Source organism: Bactrocera tryoni, chromosome 1 (assembly GCF_016617805.1).
Source record: "Bactrocera tryoni isolate S06 chromosome 1, CSIRO_BtryS06_freeze2, whole genome shotgun sequence".
Classification (NCBI taxonomy): Eukaryota; Metazoa; Arthropoda; class Insecta; order Diptera; family Tephritidae; genus Bactrocera; species Bactrocera tryoni.
This window is the reverse complement of record NC_052499.1, coordinates 18,228,056-18,248,715: the sequence shown is the minus strand read 5'-3', so window position 1 is coordinate 18,248,715 and position 20,660 is coordinate 18,228,056. Positions and strand designations below refer to the sequence as shown.

Genomic DNA, 20,660 nt, shown 5'->3' with positions numbered 1-20,660 from the left:
ATACTATATCATTATCGTCGTATATCTCGTACAGGTTTTTCACACAAAGACATTCTATTATCAAAAAAAGATTATCTCTGAATTTCAATATACATGTATCTCACACATGGATCGATACTTTCGGTAAAAAATCAATTCAAACAAATTTTTGGTCACAAGGTGGCATACTTCAAAGGTATTATTAATGCTAAATTCTTTCCCGTTTTATTAAATGTTTCTTGATTTGTAAACTGGAAAGTTGTAGTCCACTTTCTCCCATTTTTACACTGTAAGAAAGGAATGTCACATACCAAATTTGGTAGAAATCTGTCAGGTTCCGCGATATGTGATTTCACCAAAAATTACATTTCGATTTTTTAAACTGACTCCCCTAAGCCCTCTTACTATCTCGAGTGTAAAACTGTATGTCTCTGACATTCTTAGCATTAATCGCGCTCTTTTTTAAGAGTACCGTTATATGGGGAGTGAAGATAACCTTATCTTCTAAATGCATCCATTTTTACAATGCCGGCAAGGAAGCGTTAGGGATTTATTCCAAGTGAATTTAGTTATTATAGCTTGAGCGGTTTAGGAAGTACTTGCATTAAGCCAATTAGTGGATGGGGGTCAAACCATTTTCAAACCTCAGATGCCTCTTGCTACTAGCATCCATTATGCCAAATTACAGTTCTATATCTTAATTTAGTACTTGGTCATGGCACTTTATAGGCTTTCGCTTACTGACATTTTGTGGGCGTGGCAGTGGTTTAATAACACCGAAGAACTCTTATTTGCCAACTATCACGTGTACCAAGTTCATTGCCAAAGCTTGCCCAGACAAACGGACAGACGAGCTGAAAAACGGACATCCGGATTACAGCTAGTCTCGTCAAACAGATCTTTATACACATACATATATATATATATAAGTCTATATCTATCTCGACTAGCTCTAGGTGATACATAGCATGATATTGCTTGGCAATCCTACAACTCAGTTACATTGTGGAATTACACCAGTAAGGGACCAACTAAGAGGATACATTCCATCAGAGCACATTGGAATATGAACAAATTTAGCATCTCTCGTAGCAATGGAGCAAACCTGTTCCTAAAATAAAGGTCCAAAAATGCGGTAAAGTCCAAACCTAAAGTTAAGACTGAAAATGAATGCGGTAAATTACCGAATACAACATTACGTAAATTTCGAGAACGACTGATCCACCTATTGGCTTTTAACTCATACACCAACAAAGAAATTTACTCATTCCTAATAAGGGAAGGATTAAGTAAATTTGGCGAAAAGTAGCCATGGGTGTGCTTAAGGATGTTTCAGAGAGAAGTCACAGAGTACGTTGAATGCGCCTTAATATCTGGAAAGAAGTCGACCAAAATTGGGCTTTATACAATGAGAAGGAGTTGCAGCAAGTGAAAAGACGCAAGGAACAGAGTTTAGGAGGTTTACAGATACAGAGTCTTACCCCTGTATCCGAAGAAACATATCGTTTTCATTCCCAGATAGAAAACTGGGCCAATGGTTCTGTGATCGAGGTCCCAATGCCAAAATCTACACGGACGGATCAAAGGGTGAAACAGGAGCGGCCTTCTGCTGTAGTAATCTCTACATACACACTATTCAGAATGCAGCTTCAAACAAAATTACTACATTTCGGTATTCCAAGCAAAAACAAGTAAGGAAGGGCTAAGTTCGGGTGTCACCGACCATTTTATACTCTAGCATGATAAAGTGATAATCGAGATTTCACTATCCGTCATTTACATATTCTTCAAATACCGTATTTGTGTAAAGTTTTATACCGCTATCATCATTAGTTCCTAATGTATACATTATACAGAGAAGGCATCAGATGGAATTCAAAATAGCGAAATATATTGGAAGAAGGCGTGGTTGTGAACCGATTTCACCCATATTTCGTACATGTCATCAGGGTGTTAAGAAAATCGTATATACCGATTTTCATTGAAATCGGTCTAGTAGTTCCTGAGATATGGTTTTTGGTCCATAAGTGGGCGACGCCACGCCCATTTTCAATTTTTAAAGAAAGCCTGGGTGCAGCTTCCTTCTGCCATTTTTTCCGTAAAATTTAGTGTCTCTGATGTTTTTGTTAGTCGGTTAACGCACTTTTAGTGATTTTCAACATAACCTTTGTATGGGAGGTGGCCGTGGTCATTATCCGATTTCTTCCATTTTTGAACTGTATATGAAAATGCCTGAAGAAAACGACTCTGTAGGGTTTGGTTGACATAGCTATAGTAGTTTCCGAGATATGTACAAAAAAACTTAGAAGGGGCGGGGCCACGCCCACTTTTCCAAAACAATTACGTCCAAATATGCCCCTTCCTAATGCGATCCTTTGTGCCAAATTTCACTTTAATATCTTTATTTATGGCTTAGTTATGACAGTTTATAGGTTTTCGGTTTTCGCCATATTGTGGGCGTGGCAGTGAACCGATTTTGCCCATCTTCGAACTTAAGCCAGAAAATACGTGTACCAAGTTTCATCATGATATCTGAATTTTTACTCAAGTTACAGCTTGCACGGACGGACGGACGGACAGACGGGCAGACAGACATCCGGATTTCAACTCTACTCGGCACCCTGATCACTTTGGTATATATAACCCTGTATCTGACTCTTTTAGTTCTAAGACTTACAAACAACTGTTATGTGAACAAAACTATAATACTCTCCTTAGCAACTTTGTTGCGAGAGTATAAAAAGAAGGTGTCATAAACATTTTAGTTGACATTTAGCGGTAACTCAGGTCATCTGTAGTCAATACTAGGTGACTTTTAGTAGATAACTCAGTTAGTATCATCTCACCTGAGTACCCCGTCATCTAAGCATAGAAGGAAATGCAAGGCAGACAAACTGGTTCACTCGGGAACAGCTTAAGACACGACTCCCTTAAACTTCTTCACGCCTTTCAGCTAATTCAAAGGTTGCTTGAAGCAGTAGACTATAGAGGAACACCTCAAGTATTGGAAGAGCAACAAAGCGTAACTTTGTGGTAATGTTGATGGTGGACAAACCAAAAGAAGCTCCTACTCCTAGGCAAAAGAGAGCAAAGTTATATTACGGCGGTCATCACAGTGCACCTACTCTGAAGATTGCTTCTTTTTTTCTTTCAGCAAATGGGAAAAGTTAATTTGGCGAAATGATGCACGGCTTGCGCAGAGCATAATAAAACCTTGGAGCATTATCTATACGAATGCACAGCCTTCAGCTGGATTAAAAGGTACATATTCCAGAGCTCCCAATATTCCAACTTAAACAACAATAGGCAGCTCGGGTGGCATTAACATGAGTTATTCACCTAATGCTATGAATTCTAGCTTCTGGAAACCATAAATCGAAAGATTTTGACTTGCTAATGTTTTGTAAAAGGTAGCGAAGAAGAAGTATCTAGAACCCAGTCTTTAGTCTTAAAGTTGGACGTATCGTTACATATGTGTACACTTACATTCTTTCACATGTAGGCGTGACTGCAAATTAAACAGGTACCTGAATTTTTTATCCTCAACATCTCATATACATTATTAAAAATTTACCTAGGAACAGGTAGAAAACCTTAAAAGGAAGTATGGGGACCTAACTTTTTACAAAAAGCGACAAACGGCCGGAGAATAGTCTCTACCTACTTCTTATATAAGAACAGCTTTAGTTGCAATTCATATCAAAACCGCAACGGATTTCATTCGAGCAACACGCAATATTTTAAACCATTAGCAATTTAACAACATGACATCTCATGGCGTCGCTAATCACCTTAAGCGCCTTTACAACGGAAGGCAACAAACAAGGAAGATACATCCAATCAGTGCATCTTGGAACGTGAACCAATCTAACATCTCTCGTAGCAATGGGACAGAGCTGTTTCTAAAAGAAAAGCCACAAACTGGAGCAAACACCAAACCCGAAGTTAAGACTGAAATTAAAAACGGTAAATTACCGCATATATCAACACGTAAATTACGCGAACGGCTTGTCCACCTGTTGGCCGTTAACTCATACACCAGGCAAGAAATAAACTCAGTCTTCCAAAAGGAAGGATTACGTCCTTGTGAACGACCAACACTCGCGTATGTACTTAAGGCTGTAGCTCAGCTAAGTCGCAACGTATATAGTTTGCGCCCTAATATCTGGAAAGAAGTCGACGAGAACTGGCCTTACTACAATGAGAAGGAGTTGCAACAGCTGAAAAGATGCAAAGAACAGAGTTTGAGAGGGCCAAACAGCTCAATTGAACTAACACCTGAATCCAACGAAAGTCAGTCGCTGAAAAGACGCAAAGAACAGAGTTTGGGAGCACCAAACAGCTCAATTGAACTTACGCCTGAATCCAACGAAAGTCAGTCACTGAAAAGACACAAAGAACAGAGTTTTAGAGCTCCAAACAGCTCAATTGAACTTACACCTGAATCCAACGAAAGTCAGTCGCTGAGAGAACACAAGGAACAGAGTTTGAGAGCTCCAAACAGCTCAATTGAACTTACACCTGAATCCAACGATAGCCAGTCGCAGGAAAGGCACAAAGAACAGAGTTTGGGAGCACCAGACAGCTCAATTAAACTTACACCTGAATCCAACGAAAGTCAGTCACTGAAAAGACACAAAAAACAGAGTTTTAGAGCTCCAAACAGCACAATTGAACTTACACCTGAATCCAACGAAAGTCAGTCATCAACAAATAGTACAATTCTACCCCATCCAGTCGAAAATAACTCACTAAAGAGAGAAAACACATCAAAGCGAGCAAACTTGGATAACGTTGAGCCACAACCGACAAAGAAAAGGCGCATTGAATCAGTGCAATCTACCAGTGATAATCACACCACCTCCCAGCCGGCGAAAACTAAGGCTTCCACCAGCAGTAATTCAAATACCATCGAGCCACCTAAATATGACTTTGGCGATTATACGGAAATCACAAATTTCGAACAGCGGCAACGATATGCAACTGCGTTTGATCGATACCATGAGGAATATATGCCACTCTTTCAGCAGACCACAGAGCTAAGGAGCAGTTTCCGCGAGCTCGGTGCACAGATTCTTAATATGTCCGAAGACTGTCCGGAATACGAGAACATCAGTGAACGTATAGCGACTACATTTCTCACCCTTAATAGCGAAGATCAGCTCCGTCGTGAGGAACGTGTCCGCTATTTACACGCTAAACTGGCACATATTAAGCGACTTATAACGCTCTTCGATAGCAAACATACAAAGGAAATAGCGATGGCTTTCGCAACGGCAATGGCTAAGAAATATGAGTTGAGACAAGATCGTTTTGAAGCCATAACCGATATTGAAGAGGTGGTGGGAACATCGAAACCAATCACAAGATGGCACAAAGATGGAGCGACAGCTACAACACATGATGGGTTGCCGCCTACAAAACAGGAATACATAAGCGATATTTTGGCTGAAGATCTTGCGCTTTCGGAAAGCGACAGTGACGATGACTGATGAATAGTTATTAGGTTAAGATTTTATGTTTAAGTTTTTATGTAAATAGATAAATAAAAAATATAAAATAATTATTTATACTTGCTAAAACAAACTGATATTCTTTGTATAATAATACAAATTTGAGACCAATTATATAAATATTTTTTAGTATGGTATATAGAACTACAATTCCGACTAACGAATCAAACTATTTACACAAGTTGATGTAGATTGACTTAGGCATGTTGCATCCTTCACACAATATTTTTACAATTTAATTCAAATGAAAATTCTAGTTTCGAAGGTGAAGATGAAACAGACTTCTCGCAAGAAATCAGAATAATTAATAAAAATTTATATGTGAGTATGTTATTAAATTTTGACGACAGTCATTGAACCGTCCACATTTTGGTGAAGAACATTATGTCGGGACTTGCTCGTCCTCTTCTCTTTAAATAAAGAAGCTGAGGTATAAACAAACAAAGCTTTTTGATAGAATTACTTCTTTAACGAAGTGTACATATTAGGGGGATGTAATAAGAACTATATATGGTTCTACTATGAAGCCATCTCTTCTTAATTCTTGATTTAAATGAAAGGGATTTTGCAATAGTGTCACACTGACAGTTAATTTTAGCACCAGACTCCCGATTTTATATACATACTTACATTTTCATAATAAATATTGAAGGCGTCTATAATTCTGATTTGGCAGTGAAATATCTTTTCATAGAAAAGTACTCGTATTATTTGTATTGTTGAATAAAATAAGTATAATTTCATTCAATTTAATTTTTTTAGGAGCTGAATCACTTTTTATGACCATAAACACATATATCTTTGTATAATATGCACTACAGATTCTTCTCGCATTTAAAATGTTTTATCGCTTTTTGGTATGGCACTTCGGTTACTTTTCACAAATCCATAAACTTTATCCCGGCGCCAATAAAAGGCGCAAATTAGTTAATTTTGGGCGTTAAAATACCTTTTTTTTATATATCGGCTATAAATGTGTAATTGTTTCAACAATGATATGAATATGATTAGTTTAGGTTATACTGGCCCGTTGTTACGCCACACATAGACCTACTGGTCCTTAAAAATTCCAGATGGAGGTTCCGTTTAATTTTATCTGAAGTATTCGACAACAGAACGTAAACGCCTTGAGCGAATTTTAAGAGGGACTTGATTTCAAATTCTGTTACTTCGTCTAGTCCATTAAGCTACCAAGTTGGTTATCTAAGCCTTAGACAATGCTGAACAGAAGCATAGGCGGTGTGCCAATGTCTCCCTCATGCCTACATCCCTGCATTTGCTGCATGAATCTTCGTTAGTTATGTCCATCCGGCTTACAAGTGATGCTTATGGATTGTCGTTAGTCCAACAACCATCTTGCAGTCTTTTCGTGAATGTGTGAGTAAAAAGCATAGCTTTTTTTCGGGCCCTTGCTCATGATCTTGTCGATTCTGCACGTATTTAGAAGTTTACATCTCACTCTGATCTAGCTGTCAAGCCTTTAGAAAATTGCAGTGTATATTCTATTTAGTGACTTATATATTTCCTGTTCCGGTTCGGTAGCCAGATTAATGAAATTTTTGGCAAACTTATCAACTTCTGCGTTATGCCCCTCTTCTTCACTATCCCAAATAAATCTTGAGGGTATGTACTCTATGACTATTTATAAATCATTAATCTGTATACATATATAAAAATGAAACCCGTTGTCACGACATAACATGGAAACGGCGCGACAGATTTGGCTGAAAATTGGTGGTGAGGTAGCTTATAACCAGGGTAAGGACATAGGATACCTTTTATCTCTTTATGTCAAAATTTAATACAACTCATAAATACAAAAATTATATTTTAAGTCATAAGCATTTGTTCAAAGTTCTTGTTTGTAGGAATCATTTGAATATATGCGTACAATTTTAAACAAAGTCTTCTCAAAAATAATACAATTGCTAAATATTTGGAATAGAAGAAAAGAACTGCAACCAAATGTGCAGTGAAATAGATTATAACTGGCTCAGTAATCAGTCGTTCAGTATGTATTATAGCAGTGCATCCCAAAATACTGATATCATAACCTTTCCAGCCGCCTTTTTCGTGTTTCCACGCCTGAGAACCGGTTCATCAGGTTCATCATGTGCAGTCCACTACAATGACTGTCGATTGGACTCCAGTGGGAAATGATGGAGCTATGTTTCTATGACTGGCGAAAAATTTCGGCTTTATTTCGATTAGAGTGCACTTAAACGCTTCTCAGAATCAGTTATTCGTTGTTTTTGTTGGATTATGAACTTGCGAGGCACCTACTTCTGCTCATTTCGCCTGTTTCCAGCTTAGCAAATATCCTTTCAACGATGGATTTCCCTGAGCCCAAATTCAACAGTATTTTCCCCAAAAAGCCAAATGCTTTATAAACATACGAAATGCCTTATGATCCATTTTTTTGCAAGTTTAGAATAAAAAGGCTGTGTAGAAGGAGGATCCAGAATACAACAAAACATTGTTCCAAAAAAATTACCATTATGGTTTTGAAACAAACACAAATATTAACGACACTTCCCAGCACAATGTAGAACTAGCGGTCGGCTACTCAACGCCTTTTTTAAACACTACGATAACGAAGAGACTACCTGCTTTTGTTTTGGAGGTGGGCGTGATCCGAAAGTATCCTAACTATATTCTTTTGTTTTTTAATTAGTTGTACATAAATATTTTTAGAAGCTTTCTATTTTTCATTTTTGATTGGGTAGCCGAAAAAGTCCTGTCGTATTTCTAATCAAACTTCTTTTTAATTTATTTTTTTACAATTATAATAATAAATAAATAAACAAATGCACCATTTTGGTCGACCACCTTTTGCAATTTTTCCGCAACGACAGAAATTTCGAAATTTCCTGAACGGAAACGAGTGAACCATTGTTGTACTATGTAAACTGATACGAGTATAATAACAGCTCCGGAAACTTCACAAATTTCATTGGTGGAAATATACTATATAACTGTAACGACATCTATTGACAAAATGCATTTCAAACCATTTTTCTTATTCCTTGGAGAAATATTTCAATGATCGATTTTGAAAGTGTGGGAAAACATTATATTAGCATAACCGAACTAATTTGAGATGTTTTGAGGTCATATAAAGAAAGGGGATTTTACAATGTTTAAACAGCTAATGATGGATCTGGTATTTTGATTAATTCTCACTTGTCAGAGGTGCTTTCAGTTGGGAGCTCCAAAAAAGACAGAGAGATGCTTTTCTATAAATCAGCTTTTCTTCTACCTGGCTTTTCGACATTCGCTAGACAGCATGGGAAATTTACCAGGGAAACAGGTAGAAAACCAGAGAAGGAAATATGGAATATAAGTTTTTACCAAAAGCCTAAGTCTCTACCTGCTTCCTATTTAAGTACAATTTTAGTGCAACAGATATCAAAACCGCAACGGATTTCATTCGAGCAACACGTAATATTTTTAAACCCTTAGCAATAAAACAACATGGCATCTCAAAACGTCGCTAATCACCTTAAGCGCCTTTACAACGGAAGGCAACAAACAAGGAAGATGCATCCAATCAGTGCATCTTGGAATGTGAACCAATCTAACATCTCTCGTAGCAATGGGACAGAGCTGTTTCTAAAAGAAAAGCCACAAACTGGAGCAAACACCAAACCCGAAGTTAAGACTGAAACTACAAACGGTAAATTGCCGGATATATCAACACGTAAATTACGCGAACGACTTGTGCATCTGTTAGCTCTTAGCTCATACACCAGGCCAGAAATAAACTCAATCTTACAAAAGGAAGGATTACGTCCTTGTGAACGACCAACACTCGTGTATGTACTTAAGGCTGTAGCACAGCTAAGTCGCAACGTATATAGTTTGCGCCCTAATATCTGGAAAGAAGTTGACGAAAATTGGCCTTATTACAATGAGAGGGAGTTGCAACAGCTGAAAAGACGCAAAGAACAAGGTTTGAGAGTTCCAAACAGCTCAATTGAACTTACACCTGAATCCAACGAAAGCCCGTCATCAGCATATAGTACTAGCCCGCCACAATTAGTCGAAAATAACCACGTAAAAGCTGACAGCACATCAAAGCGGCCAACTACGAACATCGATGAGCCACAACCGGCGAAGAGAATACGCATGGAACATTCCGCCGTTGATAATTGCAGGCACTCACTACGATCGACCTCCCCATCGCCTGCAACTAAGATAGATAACATAGATGTCATCGAGGCCCCTGTCTATGACTTTAGCGATTATACGGAAATCACCAACAACGAACAACGGCAACAATATAAAGCTGCATTTCATCGATACTATGAAGAATATATGCCACTCTATCAGCAGACCACAGAGCTAAGGAGCAGTTTCCGCGAACTCGGTGCACTGATTATTGATATGCCCAAAGACTGTCCGGAATACGAGATCATCAATCAACGTATATTGGCCAAATTTCAAATCCTCAACAGCGTGGAGCAGCTTCGGCGTCAGATGCGTTGTGACTATCTACACGATAAATTGGAGCATATCAAGCAACTTGTAACGCTCTACGATAGGAAACGTACCAAGGAAATGGCGATATCTTTCGCAAAAGCAATGGCTAAGGAATATGAGTTGAGACAACAGCTTCTCAAAACCAAAACCGATGTTGCGGACACAGTAGTGACAATGGAGCCTGATGGAGTTCCAAACGCAAATGACGATGAAGCAGCAACAACGACAGATGAAGAGATTCCGCCCACAAAACAGGAATACATAGGCGACATTTTGGTCAACGATCTAGCGCTGTCGGAGAGCGACAGTGATGATGATTGAGTTAATAGTTATTAGGCTTAGAGTTTAGGTTTATATGTAAATAAATAATATGTAGTAACAACAAACAACAATTTCTAATATTATCGTACGATGTGAGAGTTAGGTTCTTTTAGTTAAATAAACAAAATCGATAAATGTAAATTCATAATTGGAGATTATAAGTGTAACCAGGTCTTTCTCCTTCTGATCTTAACAACGAAGTGGAGATCTTACTCTTCCTCTGATTCATCCAGCTGGTACTTCATCGAATACCCTAAAACAGCTGGAGTGTTTTCATCCCGGGCGACATGTTCTAGCCAACGTAGCCGCTGTTTCTTTACTCACTGTACTATATCATTGTCGTCGTATATCTCGTACAGATTTTTCACACAAAGACATACTATTGTCAAAAAAAGATTATCTCTGAATTTCAATATACATACTTATATCTCACACATGGATCGATATTTTCGGTAAAAAATCAATTCCAACAAATTTTTGTTCAAAAGGTGGCATACTTCAAAGGTATTATTCATGCTAAATTCTTTCCCGTTTTATTAAGTGTTTCTTGATTTGTAAACTGGAAAGTTGTAGTCCACTTTCTCCCATTTTTATACTGTAAGAAAGGAATGTCACATACCAAATTTGGTAGAAATCTGTCAGGTTCCGCGATATGTGATTTCGCCAAAAATTACATTTCGATTTTTCAAACTGACTCCCCTAAAGCCCTCTTACCATCTCGAGTGTAAAACTGTATGTCTCTGACATTCTTAGCATTTAGTATTTTTTAAGAGTACCGTTATATGGGGAGTGAAGATAACCTTATCTTCTAAATGCATCCATTTTTACAATGCCGGCAAGGAAGCTTTAGGGATTTTTCCCAAGTGAATTTAGTTATTATAGCTTGAGCGGTTTAGGAAGTACTTGCATTAAGCCAATTAGTGGATGGGGGTCAAACCATTTTCAAACCTCAGATGCCTCTTGCTACTAGCATCCCTTATGCCAAATTACAGTTCTATATCTTAATTTGGTACTTGGTCATGGCACTTTATAGGTTTTCGCTTAATGACATTTTGTGGGCGTGGCAGTGGTTTAATAACACCGAAGAACTTTTATTTGCCAACTATCACGTGTACCAAGTTCATTGCTAAAGCTTGCCCAAACAAACGGACAGACGAACTGAAAAACGGACATCCGGATTACAGCTAGTCTCGTCAAACAGATCTTTATACACATACATATATATAAGTCTATATCTATCTCGAACAACCGATCAATAAGTAAGACTCAGATCATCACAAAACTCAACCCATATCGGTCCGCAACCACCGTATTCACCTGATCTGGCGCCGTACTTTTAATTCCTCCATTGCAATTCGTTCCTTCATTTTAAGCTCAATTCTCCGCACATTTGCTTTTTCCTTTTTCAAACAAGAATTTTAGGCATTTCGAATCGATTTCTTTTTCTACTAGCTCTCTATCTTTAAATTTTGTTTCTATCTCTTTCTTCTTACTGTTCTAAGCCTGAATGCATACTAAACACATCGGCAAGACCTGTCCGCAAATAAATAGGCTTGCAACAATTCTGGTGACAAACCAAGTTCTTGAAAAAAATCTAAAATGTCTGTGGTGGTCGTCGAGTTGTTTTCAGTACACTAATTTACTACGTTCAGCGTAGGGCTGCATTCAGAATCAATCTAATGGCGGAGAGGGAGACTTTTAAGAAGCCGGTGAAAAACAATATGTCGGGACCTGCTCGTTCTCTTTTCTTTAAATAAAGAAGTTGAGGTATGTAATGTAATAAGAACTATATGTGGTTCTACTATGAAGCCACCTTTTCATTGGTTAATGATTTAAATTAAAGGGCTTTTGCAACAGTGTCACACTGACAGCTAACGCTACGTCGGAGATCTATTTCGAGGAAGCGCATGTTAATTTTAGCACCAGATGACTGTTCCAGATTTTATATACTTACATTTTCATAATAACTATTGAAGGCGTGAAGGATTTGGCAATGAAATATCTCTTTATGGGAAATTACTGTTAGTATTGTTGAATAAAATAAGTATAATTTCATTCAATTTAAATTTTTTAGAAGCTGAAAGACTTTTTATGACCGTTAATAAATATTAATTTATGTGTATTACAGATTGGTTCTAGAAAAAACTGACTTCAGCAAGTAAGAAAAGGTCAAATTCGAATCTTCTTTCTAATCTCCCGCACTTTGACAGAATTTTAGTAATTTGTTAGGAAAGTGAGTATGGTAGGTGTACCTTGACGTCTACGGAGCGTTGATAAGGAGTTGAGTGGAATCGTATCATTGTCCGCAAAACGCCATTAATCGAAAGCATAGCGTGGCCCCGAGCTCTCTCTCCTAAACCATTTAAGCTATTATAACCAAACCCACACAGTGAAAATTTTATTAACATCCCTACCCACTTATGAAAATGGGTGAATTAGGTCTATAACCCCGGCCACTCCCTATATGACGGGTTTTGTTAAAAATTACTGGATGTGCGATAAATCTGTAGGAGCGGTACGACGGTAGTGACACCGTCCACCTTTAGGTTAACATCCATATTTCGGGATCTGCTCCACCGATTTCAACTACATTCTCCAGGCAATAGTTATTATCCTGACTTTCCCACTTTATGATGTGAAATCTGATAAAAACCAACTGATATCCATCGATCTGGTTCTTTCGCCTTTTAGTACCCAAATCAAGCCCTCTAAGCTATTACCGCTACGTTCTATCAATGCATTTTTAAACGCGCTTTTCTCGAACCAGCATTTTTCACAGTGGTTACTACGAGACAAATAATTCGATCACTCTAAAAATTTGTTTGCATGATCTGTATATAAAGGGGTTTTCATGTCAATCTAATCTTGCATCAATTTGATTCGCCATAACCACATGACAAAGATGCCCAACGCTTGAGAACGACGTGTGAGAGACTGACTGACTGGTCTTCCTCAATTGATGCGCTAGCGGCAGCATTATTCTCGACATTACGGCCTCTTCTTTGTCTCACTGGCACGGGAACATTTTGTACTGTGTCTGTGGATTAAAATTTTTCTACTAGATACTAAATTGTTGATCTGACAGGACGATTATGACGACCATAAATTGAACGTAGCGCTCTTAAACTTGAGATCACTGACACCGAATTTCGCTAGAAATTTTTAATAATTTCGACTCTTTGTTGGATCCTATATCTTTCAATGATGAAATATCAAACCTTACTGAAGAAAAATGTCAAAAGAGCGGGAAAAGTATGACGTCATTTGCTGTCCCTATTGGTCTACTTTTGTAGCGTCCCTATCGAAAAACCCTATAGCTTTTTCATGCTCTGCGGTTATGCAGTATATTTTTTTATCGTATTTCGTTACGGACAATATCTTTCAGAGAGAATTTTATTTCAGATTTGTTCCACGGAAAAGATGCAGTAGTGGACTTTTATTTAACGCGGTCGAAAATCAATTTTACGAAACAAACACGAACAAGATTGTGGATAATATTCGACTTTCATTTTAACAATTTTCGATTTTTTACGGTTATTGTACGGTCAATTTTTGTTAGTAAACATTTTTATATTGTTTTTAGGTTTCACCTACAGAGCAGGCCAAAATTAAAAAAAAAACAAGTAAGGAAGGGCTAAGTTCGGGTGTCACCGAACATTTTATACTCTCGCATGATAAAGTGATAATCGAGATTTCATTATACGTCATTTACATCCATTTTTCAAATACCGTATTTTTGTAGAGTTTTATTTCCGCTATCATCAGATGGAAATAGGCGTTAGGTGTTGAGGATAGACGTATTATAACCGATTTCACCATATTTCATACGTGTCATCAGGGTGTTAAGAAAAGAATATTATATACCGAATTTCATTGAAATCGGTCTAGTAGTTCCTGAGATATGGTTTTTGGTCCATAAGTGGGCGAGCGCCACGCCCATTTTCAATTTTGAAAAAAAGCCTGAGTGCAGCTTTCTTCTGCAATTTCTTCCGTAAAATTTAGTGTTTCTGACGTTTTTGTTAGTCGGTTAACGCACTTTTAGTGATTTTGAACATAACCTTTGTATGGGGAGGTGGGCGTGGTTATTATCCGATTTCTTCCATTTTTGAACTGTATATGGAAATACCTGAAGAAAACGACTCTGTAGACTTTGGTTGACATCGCTATAGTAGTTTCCGAGATATGTACAAAAAAATTAGTAGGGGGCGGGGCCACGCCCACTTTTCCAAAACAAATTGCGTCCAAATATGCAACTCCCTAATGCAATCCTTTGTGCCAAATTTCACTTTAATATCTTTATTTATGGCTTAGTTATGACACTTTATAGGTTTTCGGTTTCCGCCATTTTGTGGGCGTGGCAGTGGGCCGATTTTGCCCATCTTCGAACTTAACCTCGATATCTCAATTTTTACTCAAGTTACAACTTGCACGGACGGACGGAAAGACGGACGGACGGACGGACAGACAGAGATCCGGATTTCGACTCTACTCGTCACCCTGATCACTTTGGTATATATAACCATATATCTGACTCTTTTAGTTTTAGGACTTACAAACAACCGTTATGTGAACAAAACTATAATACTCTCCTTAGCAACATTGTTGCGAGAGTATAAAAATTCCTACCAAAATTTCACTAGCTTTCCTTAAATTTTTTTAACAATGGATAGAGTAGTTTTTTTTATTCGAAAAACCGCCTTTATTCGGCTGTCACACTTGATGTGCGTGTGTCAATTCATGTAATGAAGTGCCAACTAGCCCACTCTGACAAGTATATGTGAGCTCATTCAGCCGTTTGTAGCATCAACTAACATCGAACACTTTTTACTGGTGCCTCATCTGATCCACAAAACGCACGCGATGAGCCAAAAATTTAGTTCTGTGCAAACTTACACATGTTATGTAAACACATAATAAATGCAAAAAATTGTCGAGCGTTTTAATGCTGATATTTACATAATGCTTTTCGCCATAAATCTACTTAAAACTAATTAATGACGAAAGGAAAACTTTTACGCTGTTCAATAGTCATTTGGTATGCAGGTGTGTGCATGTATGTGTGTGTACAAGTTCTTTATTATTTTATTATATGTGTGTATGCGCATTGTATGTTTGCAGTTTTTCCCGTTAGTTTAACATACCCGAAAGCTGTTTCAACCGCAGCTGGTGCATCAATTTACGACTCCGAGCACCATTTATTTAACACACATACACATACATACAAAAACACTTAAGCACATGCTTACACCACGCCATATGCAACTACATACATGCTTGTATGTGAGTGTAAAGGTATGAGCAAGATATATCAGTGTGTATCTGTGTATGCGTGAGCTTGTAAAAACAACAAAAACTTAAAACGAACATGCTAGTGTACACACATTTTACTAATAACTCGTAATCTATTCCTGGCTGGGAAGCAAGCTAATGCCTGGCAGCCAAGCGACGGCAAAGCGGAACCGTACACACACACTCATAAACACGCACACTACCATACATTGCGCTAAGATAGGATTTCTCGTACTGCTTAAGTCACAGTTGGTGCGCGTCGGCAAATGAGAGATGCGCCCTGGTTCATTTGGTTTATTGCCATGGGTTGAGTGAAAAATCTATTCCATCACTTTTTTTGCTTGGTTGACATGCGAACATTAATTACAGACAAGTAATGCAAATATTTTTTGAAAGAAATTACAAGTTTTATACATACAGTCTGTGCTGTTTCGGTTGTTTACTCGCACATTTTATAAATACACATATACATATGTACGAGGAAGCGTCTCAAAGTTTGGAGGTTCGAAATGAACACTAAAACAGCTACACACATGTAAGAGTTTTCAATAGGGATGCTACAAAAGTAGATCGATAAGGAGAGCAAACGCCGACATATTTTTTCCGGCTCTTTTGACATTTCTCTTTAGTGATGTTTGTCATTTTATCATGGATGGATATACGATCCAACAATGAGTCGAAATTATTAAAATTTACTCTCCAAACTCGGAGTCAGTGGCCTCAACTTTAAGAGCGCTACGTCCAAGTTGTGTTGTAATAATCATCTTGTCAGATCAACAATTGAGTGTCTAGAGGAAAAATTTTAATCGACAGGCACAGTCAAAATGTTCCCGTGCCAGTGAGACAATGAAGTGCCCTTAGTGTCGAGAATATTGCTGCCGCTGGCGCATCAATTGAGGAAGACCCAAATCAGTCTCTTACACATTGTTCTCAAACGTTGGGCATCTCTATGACGTCGCTGTGGCGAATTTTGCGAAAAAGAACTTGGCATATATCATTACAAGATCAAATTGACGTAAGAACTGAAGCCGCTTGACTACCAGAATCGTCGTATAATCGTGAATTGGACTGAGCAACAACTTGAAAATGATCCGGTATTATTGGTTAGGCAGCAATCCACACGTGATCCATGAGTCAATATTTCATCTCGATAAAATTTCGGTTTAGTGCGGTTTATGGGCCGACGGCGTCACTGGGCCGTACTTCTCCCGTGCTGATCAAGACCGGCACGTTACTGTGAATGTAAATCGCTACCGTTCGATGATAATCGAATATTTCTGGTCCAAATTGGATGATATGGTTCCAACAGGACGGCGTCACAAGCCACACAGCGAATGTCAAATGTCTATGCCAGCAAGCCAACGACGATTGATGAACTTCGTACGAATATCGAACGTGAAATTGCAGCATTATCGGCCGATTTATCGAAAATCGGGTTCAGCGTCTGGACTTCAGCAAGCGTGCTCGTGGTGATCATGCAAAAGGAATCGAATTCCATACATAATGGCATCGAATGTACTTTTACATGAATAAAGAATTTCATTGTTAACCCAAGCCGGTTTTGTAGCGCTCTTATTTAAAAACCAGTTATTGGGAATTTACAGATTAGTTTGAAATGGATTATACTTCCCTTAACCCCCATAAACCTAATATAAAGATCTTCGAACATCCGGGCGACTTTATACCGCATATGTCGGACAATATATGAGTTATCTTAATAAAATTGAAAGAGCTTATTTTTTATAACGGTGCATATTAGTGCACAGAATAAAAGAAAATCTAGAGAAAACTCGCCGTTGACATCATATAACTAACAGGCCTTATGTACCTGAAGGTACTTTTAACCTTTGCAAGTTGCAAGAGTACGAAATGTTCGGTTATACCCGAACTTAGCCCTTCCATACATGTTCTTGTTTTTTTAGGTTTTGGACTAGAGATGATTTTAAACAGAAAAGAATTTCTCGGGGGTCCTTCGGGAGATCGGCTGCGTGATCAGGGGAATCCAAAATATAGACGCTGTTAAAAAGACTATGGAATAGTGTTGTTTAAAACAGGGCGTTGCAGAGAGAAAAAGTCCGATCCATAATCCTACAAAAGTACGGTACCGAAGGACATTATTCTTGAATGATTAATCAAATACTCTAATTTTACTTTCACAAGAATATTTTTCTCTATTTTACGGCTAACATTAAGTTAACAAAAATTTTCTGTAAAGTTAACAGGACTCATAAAGCATGCGCGTGAAACAGTGAGCTCTGAAATTGGTTTCAACAGATCATCCATACACGATTGGCTTCACGAGCTTGATTATAGTCGATTCCTGTTGATTCACAAAACAGTTGGTTCTCCGGATATGGAATTGACTCGAATTTCATTCAGCTAGAATTCCAAATTTTGACGATATATGCCTGTTTGCATTGGTAAGTTTTAAAAAATTGTTCTCACATTAGCCTTTGACTGAGATCGAAATGTTCTGCGTGAATTTATAGCGCGAATATACTAGTACTCTAGAATTTCATGACACTTTATGATTATGGGTCTCCAGAATTCGGTTTTGATATATTTTAAACCGATTTGAACTTACTTGATTACGGTACTTGATTTCTTTACTTCGCGCAACTCATTTAGTTTTCATTGCTTTAGATTTTACTCTGTTTTTCTAGACTTGAAAACATATACACAGTTATATGTTATAATCCATTACTGAAACACTATAACATACCCTCGTATATTTATTAACCCACTTACTACCCGCTGCTTGCAACAAATTGTCTTAATTCATACGCAAATAAAAATTTCCCTAGACAAATAACTGTATGTAAACATGTAGATATATAAATTAACGTAATTATATGAAGAACAAACCTACACTCAATCTCTCTCTCTCTCTACCTCTCTCTCTGTCAGATAAAAATCGATAGCATTAGTAGTAGAATGTGCAACATACCCATCAATGAGCGGCGACTCGCGCAACACATGTTTCGCACGCTGCAACCGATAATCGAAATCATTCGCCAGACGCGTTTGTTCCGGCATCGCCAGCATGAGTGGTAAATATAGGAAAATCAAAAAACTGAAGCCACACAACACGTAACAGCCGTCAAGTAGCTGCTTCAGCAAGTTCATTGCCTTGTATGTTGGATATTTTCGGACCGAGCGAAAGACGCTGCAAGCTCACACGCTCGCTATACACTCGACACACGTCGGCCAACGTCGTCTGTTAAACGGAGCCAACCGGCGTTATTCTTCACATGCAATATCTTTTGAAGCGCTTCTGACGTGTCGGCTGACTATTATTTTGACGACTGACTGACTCTTCCGGCTGGCTGACTGATGACTTTCGCTCACCAACTGACACACCAACCAAGTGGCTGAGTGCCTTGACTAACAGCTGGCTTGGCTGCTGGTTGGCGGCTCACTGACTGCTGCTTACTAGCTTGACTGCTCAGCTTAAGAACTACGTGCGCTTTGTCTTCTGGGTTTGTGTTGTTGGTGGTCTAAAGTGACTCGCTGTTTTATTGCCACGCTGGAGCGTTGTTGCTCCTCTTATCTCATTGCATTTCCCTTCGTCTTCTTTTTTTTTTTGTTGTTCCGTTTTTGTTTCCTTCCTTATTTTTGCACAGTTCTCCGAACTGTCATTTTATCTGCAAATAAATAAAATCGTAAGTAAGCATGGAGTCGAGGAGACACAACTTAAGAGTCGAGTAGCGACAAGTACACGATATAAAATGAAATGGCAACATTAAAATGTGAAAAAGGGAATTATCTTTCTGAACGCAGTAGCTAACAACTCGTAGATTTAATTCCCTTCATATATGTATGTACTGATAGCGTTTTGTTTGTAAGATATTACTTTCAGAGCATTTAGATGCGCATTCATTTGCAGTGAGAAAGAAAAATTGAGAGGAGAAACGGAATAATGAAAACAATAAAAGTTCTCTTGAAATGCAACACCCTAAAAAAAATAATAAAAGATCATCGCTAAGTGCAATCTTCTTCAATCTTGAGGAGTAAGTGAGAAATATAATCCCCGCGAAAAGCGAGAGCTCAGTGATTTGTTTTCTACTGCTGTTGGCGGTATTAATATCTCAAAATTAAATTTGTGCCACAATTTTCAGTGTGTCTTTAAATATACCAACCACTTAGTAGTTTCTAAGTAGACTTAGAATCTCGATTAAGAGCATTACTATGTTAGAACTAGAAATATGGTGAGAAACGAGATGACATCTGCTCTCGGGTCAGTCAAACCGACAAACGCAATATCGGTATACTGTTTGATCTTCAGGTAGTGTATTTAATTCCAAAATCACTGACTAAGAGGAAGGTGAATAGCTTTTTCTTCTCTTTACTAGCGCAGACACCGATTACGAGCAGAGCCGAGTTAACAACAGCGCGCCAGCCGTTTCTTCTTTTCGGTATTTGGCGCCAATTAGAGATTACAAGTGCAGCCAGATCCTTCTCCACCTGATCTCTCCAACGGAATTGACGTCTTCCTCCTCCTTTGCTTCCACCAGCGGGCACTGAATCGAAAACCTTCAAAGCTGGAGTGTTCTCTTCCGTCCGGACAGCGGCTAGCTCTTGATTCTCTGAACTATGTCAATGTCGCCGTATATCTCGTATAGCTCATCGTTTTATCAACTGTGTTACTAGTCGTTGCCAATGCCGTGGCGCAATGGACCATAAATATTTTACAAAACTTTTCTCTCGAACTCTCCTAAGGCCGACTTAACAAATGCTGTCACTGTCCATGCCTCCGCATCATATAGCAGGACGGGAATGATAAGGGACTTGTAAAGTTTGATCTTGGTTCATCGAGAGAGGACTTTACTTCTCAATTGCCTACTCAGTCCCAGCTGTTTTCATGAGTGATTCTGCGTTGGATTTCAAGGCTGCAAAGGCGAACAGCGTTTTCATAAATTATGGGTCACATAACCGGAACGGATCCGTATCCGTATAGGAATGATTACCTGGATACGCTTTGACACCGAAAAGTTTTTGATTGCAGTCTTTTGACTGCCAACTCAACACGGCATTTTATAGCTAACTAGCGACGGCAGTTGGCTGTCAAGTAGCAAG

General features: G+C 38.4%; 1 protein-coding gene across 4 annotated transcripts in view; it reads right to left on the bottom strand.

The window, feature by feature from the left end:
* The window catches only part of LOC120778857 (dipeptidase 1), a 119,225-nt gene that overhangs the window by 79,810 nt on the left and 18,755 nt on the right, over nt 1-20,660 (bottom strand). For all 4 annotated transcript variants that reach the window (XM_040110897.1, XM_040110904.1, XM_040110888.1 and 1 more), the window contains one exon: nt 18,532-19,228. In XM_040110897.1, the coding sequence (XP_039966831.1) occupies nt 18,532-18,710 (179 nt within the window). In that variant the 5' untranslated portion in view covers nt 18,711-19,228. The remainder of the gene's footprint in view (nt 1-18,531; nt 19,229-20,660) is intronic.